The 13,054-nt window shown below is 40.4% G+C and overlaps 1 protein-coding gene across 2 annotated transcripts; it reads right to left on the reverse strand.

The window, feature by feature from the left end:
* Positions 1-303: 303 nt before the first annotated feature.
* Positions 304-9,419, reverse strand: LOC127919500 (cysteine protease atg4da-like). 2 transcript variants are annotated; one of them, XM_052503149.1, is made up of 12 exons: positions 8,978-9,419; positions 7,104-7,345; positions 6,680-6,763; positions 6,355-6,528; positions 5,589-5,952; positions 5,027-5,091; positions 4,619-4,776; positions 4,425-4,503; positions 4,250-4,326; positions 3,998-4,117; positions 2,375-2,565; positions 304-1,980 (listed from the first exon to the last, which is right to left on the reverse strand). In XM_052503149.1, exons 1-12 carry the CDS (start codon positions 9,001-9,003, stop codon positions 1,965-1,967), a joined length of 1,596 nt encoding a protein of 531 aa, XP_052359109.1. In that variant the 5' UTR covers positions 9,004-9,419; the 3' UTR covers positions 304-1,964. The 2 variants fall into 2 exon arrangements, with proteins under 2 accessions (XP_052359109.1, XP_052359110.1); XM_052503150.1 differs by having other exon boundaries at positions 7,104-7,413; positions 8,978-9,418.
* Positions 9,420-13,054: the final 3,635 nt, after the last annotated feature.

Raw genomic sequence — 13,054 nt, forward strand, 5'->3', positions numbered from 1 at the left:
TCTCCCCCCTAAAATATATATATATTTTAAGTGTTAGAATTTTTCCCTCCACAAAAAGTGAATTAATTTTAATCCCAATTTGTAACAAAATATGGAAAAAGTCAAGGGGTGTGAATACTTTCTCAAGGCACTGTAGGAGATAGTGGTTTTTATACAGGATAAAGATTGTGACTATGTGGGACAATAGATAGTTGGATAAGGAGGTTGTTACGGAGGTTGTTACTCGCCAGAATCCTGGCTGGCACAAATACAACATACACATGTAGGCCAAGAGTTCAATCAATCTTGTATTCAGACAATAAATACAAAAAAAAGTTACCTTTAATAACATTCTATACAACAGTTTTACAAAGTCATGTTGTCCACATGAATGCAGTCCCTTATTAGGGTGGTCATTAGCACATTTAAGACTTCTACATATGCCAATTCTTCACTTTATTTAGAAAATAAATGTCACCTTTATGAGATATACACATGGACAAGAGTGAAATACACAGATTACTGGGGTGAATCCTAACCTCACATTCTCACTTATTCTCCCATTGACTTCAATGAATGATCAGTGAACATTCAGGTTAAGTGAAAGTCAAGATTTGCCCCTTAGAGGATATCTGTTGCACACAGGTCAGAAGCCTAATTAAAATGTGAGATCAAGCATCCAAATCAACAGTGTTTTAACCACTTCCCAGACTATTTCATTTTATTTTGGGGTTGAGGGAGCTTGTGACTTTGATATCTAACTTGGGGGGGGGGGGTTTAAATGCTTAGATCAGGGCTGTTCAACGTCAGTCCTGGTTTTCATCCTCTCCTTCTAATAAGGAGAGACCTGGCTGAGACACCAGGTGAGTGCAATTAACTACCAGGTAGAAACAAAAAAACAGAAGTGTTTTGGCCCTCCAGGACCAGAATTGAACAGCCCTGGATAAGATATTAATATGCAGGTCTCCAAAGGCTTTTAACTCTACCATAATAAATTGAAGTTACACATGTTCAAAAATGTAAAGAAATCTGAGTCCAAAGTGAGGCATCCCCCCTGCCAGTACTCAGCAGCACCACCTTGTTAAAAACATTATGAGTACCCTAAAAGGAATAGAGTTCAGAATCATTCATTCAACAAGTCTCACTACAACCAAAAACTGTCTTCATCCAAAAAGACATCCTATTCTCTATGTAGTGCACGATGTAGGGAATAGGGTGTCATTTTGGACATAGCCTCTTGGTAAATGGATCATTTCTCATCATCCAGATAGGAGCTAGTGTAACACATTACACAAAAGGAGCAATTGTTGTAGCAGTGGATTCCTGTTAGTGTGTTGCAAGTTGATACTGGTAGACTAATTGACAAGAGAGAGCTGATGAAATAGTGTGAGAGTGTAGCAGACCTGGGGTTCAATTAGTATTGGTTTTCTGAGCTTGCTAGGGCAAAAAGAATAGTCCCAAAAGTAAGTGCCTTTTGGAAGGGGGGAAAAAGCAAATACTATTTGAACCCAGGTCTGGAAAACAGTGAGCGAAGTTAGGTAGGGAGCCCAGCCCAGGTCATTTACTGTTGCCTGAATAGTGTGTCAAAGGACAGCACAACTAAAGAGAGGGTTGGAATGCTGCAATGAAATTCATATAGCCATGTAGTATGAATATAGTACTATAGCCATGACACTGAATTAAAACGGCATAGGGAATATAAGAGTACTGTAGAGGAATGTGAACATAACAACAAATCAACACACCAACAGCTTCAGTTCACACACAAATCATTTCACACACACACACACACACTTAATAAATCTTACAAAACAGATATTAATTTAAAATTTTTACAGCAGTATTATAACACAAGTCAGAGAGAAGAGGGCTGAGTACCTTGTCTTCCACTACTAGTGACCCCTGTCATGTAGCATGTCAAACAGGCTCCGTGTTTCCAGTTGTTATTGTTCCCAAAATGAAGTCAGAGGCCCCATCACAAATCCCTACGGCCTTGGAGATCTGAGCGGAATTGATTGGTATAAATAAGCAATATGGTGAAGCTTACACCTAGCCTAGTTCATATTACTAACACCTGTCAGATCCTCTCAGATCTCCATAAGTGTATAGGGCTTAGGGTCCATTTGGGATGGGGCAACAATCCAATTTAGTAATGCCTAGCGTTAGTTTCTAGGACCTGTTTCTGCCCAGACAGAGACAGGCCGACAGTGAGATTCAGTTGAAGCCTCGCCTCGAATATGATGGACACAAATGCCAGAGTTTGTGATATAGCAGAAAGCATATATCCACTTTGAGCTCTATAAAAACAGGGAAATGGAATCCATCCCAAAATTCTAAGTCAGTCTTTCCCCGTTTGCTTACATTTCGTTCCTCAGGAACACAAATCAGTACTCACAAGAAGACAAAGTCGTCAGAGCTGCCCATGTTGTTGCTCCTGCTGAGCTTGCCTTGGGGCAGCATGTGGTCAGGGCCAGGGGAGGTGTCATAGTGAGGATAGGAGGAGCTGTGGCCCACCAGTCCATAGTCCTGGGCCTGGCCCTCCACGAAGGTAAAGATGGGGTACTTCTCTTCGGGCAACGATAGGGCCTGGGGTGGGGAATATGAAAGTGTTGAATTGGTCACTTATTAAAGTCACCCAGAATAAGATAAGAGCTTTATGTAAGTGATGTATACAGTAACAGTTAGTGCAACTGATGTATACAGTTGGTGTAAATCATTCCATGATTTTTTCATTATTTTAGCTATTTTCTACATTGCCCAAGTCTCATCTTCTTATTGGTGTCCTTTAGTAGTGGTTTCTTTGCAGCAATTCGACCATGAAGGCCTGATTTTCACAGCCTACTCTGAACAGTTGATGTTGAGATGTGCCCGTTACTTGAAAGCTGTGAAGCATTTATTTGGGCTGCAATCTGAGGTGCAGTTAACTCTAATGAACTTGTCCTCTGCAGCAGAGGTAACTATGGGTCTTCCTTTCCTGTGGCGGTCCTCATGAGAGCCAGTTTCTTCATAGTGCTTGATGGTTTTTGAGACTGAACTTTAAGAAACTGTCAAAGATCTTGACATTTTCCAGATTGACTGACCTTCATGTCTTAAAGTAATGATGGACTGTCGTTTGTCTTTGCTTCTTTGAGGTGTTCTTGACATAATATGGACTTGGTCTTTTACCAAATAGGGCTATCTTCTGTATATCACCCCTACCTTGCCACAACACAACTGATTGGCTCAAACGCATTAAGAAAAGAGGCACACCTGAAATGATTGAAATGCATTCCAGGTGACTACCTCATGAAGCTGGTTGAGAGAATGCCAAGAGTGTGCAAAGCTGTCATCAAGGCAAAGGATGGCTACTTTGAACAATCTGAAATATATTTTGATTTGTTTAACACTTTTTTGGTTTCTAAATGATTCCATATGTGTTATTTCATAGTTTTGATGTCTTCACTACAACATAGAAAATAGTCTAAATAAAGAAAAAACATGGAATGAGTAGGTGTCAAAACTTTTGAATGGTTCTGTATAACTGATGTATCCAGTAACTGATGTATCCAGTAACTGATGTATCCAGTAACTGATGTATCCAGTAACTGATGTATCCAGTAACTGATGTATCCAGTAACTGATGTATCCAGTAACTGATGTATAAGTGATGCATCCAGTAACTGATGTATCCAGTAACTGATGCATCCAGTAACTGATGCATCCAGTAACTGATGCATCCAGTAACTGATGTATCCAGTAACTGATGTATCCAGTAACTGATGTATAAGTGATGTATCCAGTAACTGATGTGTAAGAGACGTGCAACATGTCTATCTATCTATAAGTGACGAATAAGCCATCTAAGTTGCGTCGCTTCAACTCATGCATCTATAAATCATATCAGCGTCAAAGATCTATAAATTAAAGATCTATAAATTATCTATATGTGATGCATAACCAATGTAAAAATGATGCATAAGTGAGGAATGTATACATGAGTAAGAAGAGACTTGAAATGAGGACAAGAGGCTGAGCTCACCACACAGACGGCAGAACACAGAGACTCAAAGTCCTTCTTGTTCTTGGCATAGAAGCCTATAGTACAGCTGGGGTCCATGCGACTAAAGGGCATCTTCCTGGGCGAGCTACAGTGGAACGACTGGGGAGGTGGGGAGCGAGAGAGGGAGTCCATTACAGACAAGGTACACATCTGAATCTGAAATGACCTACTTTGATCCAGTCAAAACATGCTTATCTGGGTCATAGCAGAGCGATATAAAGTCCAACCAACCTCCAGTGGGAAGTTGTCTTGAGTGACATCCACCACGGCCTGACAGTAGTGAGGGTCCAGATACAGCAGCTGCTCGTCTGATTGGACAGGAAATAAGAAGAAAGCGAGGTTAGGTTAAATGACAGCCCACTGTCCAATCAGAAGCAACTGAACCAGGAAGAAGTGCATTTCTTACCTTGGCAGCCGATAAAGAACAGCGAATGCTTGGGTTTGCCGCCGATGATCCCGATACAGCATTCTAACCTCAGAATGTTCTTCAGACACAAAGAAATCCAGATTCATGTCAGAGCGACATCAACCATGGAGAAATAACAAGCTTTGTGACGAAGGTTAGGTTATAAAAGTGTGTGTGTACATGCGTGTACACACCCTGACACACTTGATGTAGGAGGGGTTGAGAGAGTCTCCTCCTAGTCGGACTGGAACCAGTATGATGACAGACTTCCAGCCTGGACCACTGGGCTCAGGATCTGATATACTCTGGTTCAACGACTGGTCACACAGATGCACCACGTCCTTTTTGTACACTGAAAGAAACACAATGCTACTATGGGCCTAAGTTTCACTAGGGACATGTCCCCCCCCACCCATTTTGTAATTTAATTGTGATACAGAAATGAGACACAGTTAAGCTACATTCAGAAGACCAATGGCAGAAACATCACTTATGACGAGAACATTTGAGACCAAACATACAATATCTGGTGATTTCGACAAATGACAACACCAACCAACCAACTACCCAGCAGAAAAGGTACAGTGTAAAGTCAAACTCACCGGTACAGTCCTGCGCTACATATACAGCCAGGTTGTGAACCTCAGAAGTCTTGGCAACTGCTTTTCTGGAAAACAAACATACAGCTCATGTTTAATGTCACAACATACTGATGCTACTGGGCATGAAGTAAATATCAGGGTTTGGTTCAATTCAGAAAGTAAACCAAATGTTGATTCTAATTCCAAATGTTCCTCATTGAACAACATTGAAAACAATTGGAATTTCAGTTTACTTCCTGAATTGAGTGGAATTGTAATGTAATTGACTCCTACCCTGGTAAACGTCAACATGCAGTCAGGCATACCACCGAGCCTTCTTAAAAAAAATATAATAGCAACCAAAACATCTACACAATAAAGGTGCATCAGTAAACATGTCTGCTGGAGATCATTCTGATGCACTATGGCATTACAGACATCTATCAAAAATCTAAGTACAGAAATCAAATGCATGCTAATGCCATCACTGACTTGAATGAGGTATGTTTTATAGATTCTACTTCTATGGCTGATGCTCTGACAACATCATTATCTTGACCACACCCCATGGAGGGCTCCTCACCGTAGTATGTGTGCCACCACTGAGGGGCCGTACCAGTCCCCCGCCTTCTTCCCTGAGCTCTTCCCCAATTCTACCAGCTGGTGCACCCCAAACGGGGCCGGGGGCTCATCCCCAAACCAGGCCACAACCCTCCGGTGGAGGGGCTCAGCCTGCCTGTCCCTGCCCGACTCGGGCCTCTTCTTCTGGGTATGGTTGAGAGCCGTGCCCCCTGGCATGGAGGTCTTCTGGGGCGTTGTGGGGGTCCGCGAGGAGGAGGAGTAGCCGAAGGAGGGGATGGGTACACCACCAGCGCGGGACGGGGAGCGGGGTCTCAGAGCCTCAAAGTCTACATCGGCGAACTGCTGGGCGTCTGGCCACGACCAGTCTAGACAACACAATACAGACAGTTAGTAGTGATCGATGGAGAGGTGGATAGAGGAGAGAGAGGAGACAGACCAGGAAAGAGCGAGAGAGAAACAGTTGAAGAGAGATGTGGCAGAAAGAGAAACAAGAGTGAGAGAGAGACAGGGGCCCCATCCCAAATGGACCCCTACGCCCTGGTGGAGATCTGAGAGGATCTGACAGGTGTATGCAATATGTTAATATATATATTGCTTATTGCTTATACCAAACAAATCCTCTCAGATCTCCACAATTGTATGTGCATAGGGGTCCATTTGGGATTGGATTGGGCCAGATTTGGTGCAGTTGTCTCAGAGTTAGGAAGAGAGATCTTTGTAGCTCTACCCATTTAGAGCCCTCTTTCTAACTCTATGAGTTGTCTCACCTCGTGGCAGCAGATGTAGCAGTAGGCCCTGGGCCAGCAGCATCTGTCCGCTCCGCAGCATGCAGCCCCAGCCACAGTCTGTAGTCAAGGTGGAGCCCTCCAGCTGGGGGAACTCCCTACGGTAGGTCAGCCACAGCCGAGACACGAACGCCCGCCTGAACCGCTCCACCTCGTCTGGAAGGGGAGAGAGATACCCAGTGAGCAGAACTGGTTAAAATACATATTTCCAACCAGTTTTTCCTCACTGGGTATGGAGCAGAGAGCGTCATCTATTTTACCAGGAAGTCTTTTGAAGTTGGGAGTGGGGTTGTTGGAGGTTAGCTACCTTCACTATTGAGCAGATAGGAGTGGCCCATTACAGTCACCGGAGAGCTCTTGTTGAATGTGGTCTTCGACTTGACTGACCAGCCTAAAGAGGGAAAAGAAACAGAACGGACCTTTTTAGAGGGGATTCTTTATGTCTTGATGACTGGGTGAGGAAGGGGGAAGTGGACTTCAGGAGGGCTATTACACATAGCTTTGTATGAGACTTCTGTTGAGAGAAAAAAAAAAGACCTAACAAAGATTATTCACACAGAAAGTACAAAGACTATAAAATCACCCTTGTTGCTATTTCTTAAGAAAATAAAAAAAGCCATTGTTAAAACGGACTGTATAGAAAAACTTGAAGTTATGTTTGTTGCTAGTTAAACACCTATATAGAACTATCCACCTTATGGAAAAAAGTTCAAATGAACCCACTGACTGACCGTATTTGACATTATTCCATGCCGACATCAGCTTGGTCTTGAGTTTGTCCACCTCGTCTGGCTCTCCAGCAGTGGTGGCATCTCTGGTTCCACCCCCACCGACATCAGTACCCTGCCGCTTCCCAAAGCCACTTCCTCCACCAGGGTCCACCAGCTGTGGCTGCTGAGGCCTATTGGTCTCCTCTCTCTGGGGGGTGTCCTCCTGACACACCACTCCTACTCCCCCCACATACTGAACTGCACTGGGAGACACAGAGTTCATGGCTCAGGCTTACAGCAGGGCTCTGCAGATCCTCATAGCAATAGGGACCTGACGGAAGAGAGGGATGAGAGAGGGGTGGGGAAGAGAGATAAACATTGATTTTCTACAACAGTGCTTGCATGTGTAATTTGATTAGCCATGGAGTAAGTGCTATATGTGTCGCTCTCCTTTTGTCTGTCCAGCACGAAGATGAAGATTAAACATTAACATTGAAATACAGAAAGGATAAGCTAGTTGTACATCTAAACAATGACTGATGTGAGGCCGATTTTCTCTCATTTCATGCTGATTCACAAGAAAGTGGATCTGAAAGTGGCAGGGATTAAACATTTTTGACGACTTTGCTATTATTATGCAGACCAGAGCAGCTGTCGCAGTGGTTAGGCTAGTGAATGCTATTGGGAAAAACAATATTAGTCACAGTCAGTTTCAAAGTAAACCACTTCTCCATCCTTCCCCTGCGCTGAACAAAATGAAATGCAAAATGCTACAATTTCAATTTTTTTACTAAGTTAGAGTTCACAGAAGGAAATCCTTCAATTGAAATAAATTCATTAGGCCCTAATCTATGGATTTCACATGACTGGGAATGCAGACATGCTGGGCTGGCTTAGTTACACGTGGTCTGCGGTTGTAAGGTTGGTCGGATGTACTGCCAAATTTTCTAAAACGACTTGAGGTGGCTTATGGTAGAGAAATGAACATTCAATTATTTGGCAACATCTGTTGTGGACATTCCTGCAGTCAGCATGCCAATTGCACACTCCCTCAACTTGAGACATCTGTGGCATTGTGTTGTGACACAAATCTGCACATTTTAGAGTGGCCTTATTGTCCCCAGCACAAGGTGCACCTGTGGCTTTGTATGCCATTTAATCAGCTTCATGATATGCCACATTGGTCAGGTGGATGGATTATCTTGGCAAAGGAGAAATGGTCACTAACAGGGATGTAAACAAATTTGTGTACAACATTTGAGAAAAATAAGCTTTTAGCACATATGGAAGATGTCTGGGATCTTTTATTTAATTTCATGAAACATAGGACTAAAACTTTACATGTTGCGTTTTATATTTTTGTTCAGTATAGTTGATAAAAAGATGTGGGTATCACTAAGTTGAGTCATCACAGGATGATGTGCCTGAGTGACAAGAGAACAGATGTTAACAGACATGGTAACACTGGAATGTAGAATAAGTGACTTCACTTCCTACTCTGTACTGAAACTGGAAATAGTTTATTTAACCTAATGATGAGGAATTTCTGTCCTTTCTGGGAAAACACGATAGAATAGCCATCATGTGATTGGTGTGTGACAACAAACAGCTGGGGGTGACAGTGAGAAGCCTTGGTAGCGGATGGTCAAAAGATATAGCTAACTAGCCTTTTCTACACCGTAGCCTACCTATTAGCTATGATAACCATCCTGTTATTTAAAGAAGTAACCAAGCTGTCACGTTTCTTAAAAATGACTAGCTCTAACATGACAGCTAGTTAGTTACACCTATTAAAGTCTGTCTTAATTAGATTATATTGGCTTAACTACTAACTTACCTCGCTAGTTACTAGATAAACATCATCCAACACAACATAGCCAGGATCATAACCTTACCACTTTGTGAAGAGTGTCATTGACATGAGAGGTCTTTAACCAAGTAAAATCTTAAAATTGCTTGATAGGACGGCGACGGCTCGGAAGTGCAGGGTTGAGACCACGTACTACGTAGCTTTGCTGTGGTAACTCAATACAGACAGTTAGCTGCCAAGCTACAGTAGCTAGCTAGCTGTCAACGGATCTGGTTAGCAACTTTGTAGAAAACAGGCTAACGCGTTAATGTCTCGCCTTTCTTGACGACTCCAGGACAACCACAGCCAATGTCAGCGATTAAAATGAAATTTTCTTCAACCAACGAGTAACGTTAAACTCAGTCGAATTATAGTTCACCCAACAATTTACTTCGCGTGCTAGCTAGTTAGCTTGCAGGATCAGCGGGTTGACAACATAAAATAAGGAGGGCTCTAGATACTTCCTGATAGGCTGTACTAACAAGGTGATTGGTCAACCTACTGAAACGAGGAAATATATTGATTGAAATCCTAACAATAAATCATTGCGCGCGTTTTATTCGCTATTATTTTACAGATTGACGTTCGTCATATTATGTAAATAAACTGGCGTCTATGGGGTGTAAAGACCTAGTGTAACTGTGTAAATGAAATGAGATCATGCATTTTATTAAGATTAACCTGTACTGCATATCCTTGTCATGCGCCCCTGAGCATGTCATGTGACTAATCGTGCAAACTACCAAAAGCCTGCTGTCTAAATATCGTTCAGTCATAATTGTAGAACTCTGGGATGATCTTGTTGTATATTTCTCAACTAGCTAAGTCTCTATATAACTTTACCCTGAGCAAAAATACTTTCAAAAAAATCCAATAACATAGATAAGAAACTCGAATTCATTGTTAATGTTATGATACTTATAAGTAAATTCTATATTCATAAATTACTTTTTTAATGTCCCCAGATTGTAAGACTTTACATATGACTTTGTAGGTCTTTTGAATTCCCCTTAGTTACAAAAAAAAGTATTTGTACATTCAAATATTATTGTTGATGTATAAAGAAATTGCAATCTCTCATCTTTATTTGATTTATATTATTTATTTAGATGTGTATGTGTACAGTGGTGTGTGTAATGTGAGATCTTGCCTGACTTTAATATTGAATTGTTCTTTTTGTCAATATTTTTAATACGCGTGCACAAAACATAGATAAACCAAAAAAGTATTGTTTTTATTTCGCAATCCTGGATTTGCCAGGGGAAATAGCCCCTTTACTGGCATTCTGTTGCAACTGGGAACTTTCTGATATTGAAGAACATTGTGCCATAGCATGACAGGAGAGCTACATGTATTATACTGGACCCCTCTAGCTAAGCACCAGTGTTCGATACAGACAGACACATCAGTGACACATAGACAGTAGATAGATACTGTAGATATAGAAATATATAAGATAGATATATTGAGACATAGAAATATATAACATATAGTGATACATATTGTAGATTTTATAGATATAGATAGACCCACAGTAAATAGATATACATCTGCATTGCTTGTTGTTTGGGGTTTTAGGCTGGGTTTCTGTATAGCACTTTGTGACATCGGCTGATGTAAAAAGGGCTTGATAAATACATTTGATTTATTGATATACAGGTGCATAGATATAGTGAGACCAAGACACTGAAGCCATGTTCGGTCTATGTGCCACGACTCTCCTCTACTTCCTGTCTTTTAGCCAATCAACTGCTGCTGCGGCTGTGAGGACCTCCTTAAGCCCATGGATCCACCACGAATAGACCAGCAGCTCTTGGGGAGATGGGCCCTCGTCGCAGGAAGCCTGAGCAACCCTTTATCCCTGGAGGCTCTCACCAGGCGATGGATGAGTACAGGCGACAGGTGGAGTGCCTGGGGCTGCCTCTGCCAGTGGTGATGGAGCCTGGGAATGCCCTCTGTGGATATTCTGTCTTCCGTCTAATCTGGAGAGATAAAAGATCGATCAGTGTGATCAGAGAGAGTACCGATGATCAGAGAGTGGGGGCAGTGAGACAAATGTAGACACTTTTTCTGTCATCTGTTATGTAATACAACAATTCTGTGTTTACTGTTTCTCAATGTACTGTATAATTTGTAATACAAATTAATGATTTATTATATCAAAATATATATATATTTTTTTAAGGCATAGTGCGTGCTTCATAGAGTAATATTTTACACTGACATTATGTAAAGCATATGACGTCCATGGGGTGTTGGCTACAGATAAGTACCGGTAAAATTGTGAATGAAATTAGTTCATGCATTTTATTATGATTAACCACTACTACTAATACCAAAGGTCTCTGTTGTCTAGTTTACTACATTTAGCCTAGTTGATCTGCATATAATTATATATATTTTTATGATGGACATAATGTAGTTATGAATGCACATTAGGTTACACTAGACTTAAGTAATTTTAATAAATTCACACAAGATGTTATGTGGAAAACAAAGGTTGTAGAATATAAAAATGTTTATGTATCCTTTTGCTGTTGAACATTGGCTATCTGGAGCCAGGTTGTGCAGATCATAGGCTGACGTTATGATCTCCACGCCTGTATTTATTATCGGTATGCACAAGAAAATGACAGTGGCAGAAGTTAAAGTTTGGATAAATTCTCTGAATTGTATTACACGTTCTTCCCTTCACGTGTCTAGTATTAGACTGTTGTACTTGTCTTTCTGGCACTAACGCTCCCATTGGTCCTTTCTAACTAGCACTGATTTGGCTGATATCTGGTTTATTGAAGAAATACCCACAATGACTGTAATATGTGATTGCTGTATCTACCTTAGTTGACTATACTGTCTGTAAGTAACTCTTGATAAGAGCATCTGCTAGGTAACGGACCACCATGTTCAATGTAAATAAGAAACGCCGAAATGACAAACAACAAGAGAAAGGTATAATGTCATCATACTTGCCCTTTATCTACATAACATTTTCAAATGAGGTGAATGAGACATATTAATAGTTGGTGGCCATTGTGAATAAATATAATTGTATATTTGTTTAAGTACAGTTTAGATTTTATTTTCGCCCAGATAATACATAACTGTAGCAATACAGACCAAAACAAACACTTAGAAATGAAGAAAAAAACGCTTGAAAATATAAAGTGCATTTCAAACAATTCATCATAATCATGATTAGGATGTGCATTTTCTGCCATCGTTAACATATAAAACAGATCTCTATATACCACGGAATTCCTCCATGCAAAGTTTTGAGTAAAATATGCCTGCAAAAAACCTCACATACAAATAATGAGAGAGTTTATTTTTCAAAATGTGCATGTATTTTCTCTTCACAGTACAGTTTTGACTAACTTATCTACTCCTGATGTTTCAATGATTATAATACAATAAACACCACCTTAGTGATCAGGTTGATAACATTGGAAATGTGACAAAATGTTATCTGGTTCCCTTTATATTTGAAGGTAGAACTAACAGTCACAGAATAACGCTAAAGAGCCACTCATCTCTGAACAGTTAGAGAATAACAACAAGTGGAATGATTCATATAACAATAAGAATATATTGTAAACTACTGCAAACATTCCAGTTATCTACCAAAACAAGAGACAACTGTATATTCAGTAGGGGCCAAATTTAGACTTGAGATAAGTAGTTAACATGGATTTAAGTCAATAAAACCTCGATTTAAGTCCACATTTCTTGACTTAAGTCCAAGTTAAGTGTTCTTATCTCAAGTCTGAATAAGCCACGGCCCTAGGCCTCTTCATTACAACAGCATCCCTAAAATATATCTTGCTATATTAAGTACCTTGACGTGTCATTACAACAATATGTATCTCTCAGATATGATGATAATAAACTCCATAATAGTATAAAATGAGATATTTATTTTGAATAAACTATGTTAAATTACATGGCATAATGATTATGATATGGAACAATGTTTTGTATATATACAGTACCAGTGAAAAGTTTGGACACACCTACTAATTCCAGGGATTTTCTTTATTTTTACTATTTTCTACACTGTAAAATAATAGTGGAGACATAAAAACTATGAAATAACACATATGGAATCATGTAGTAACCAAAAAAT

The sequence above is a fragment of the Oncorhynchus keta genome, unplaced genomic scaffold, assembly GCF_023373465.1.
Source record: "Oncorhynchus keta strain PuntledgeMale-10-30-2019 unplaced genomic scaffold, Oket_V2 Un_contig_16796_pilon_pilon, whole genome shotgun sequence".
NCBI lineage: Eukaryota > Metazoa > Chordata > Actinopteri > Salmoniformes > Salmonidae > Oncorhynchus > Oncorhynchus keta.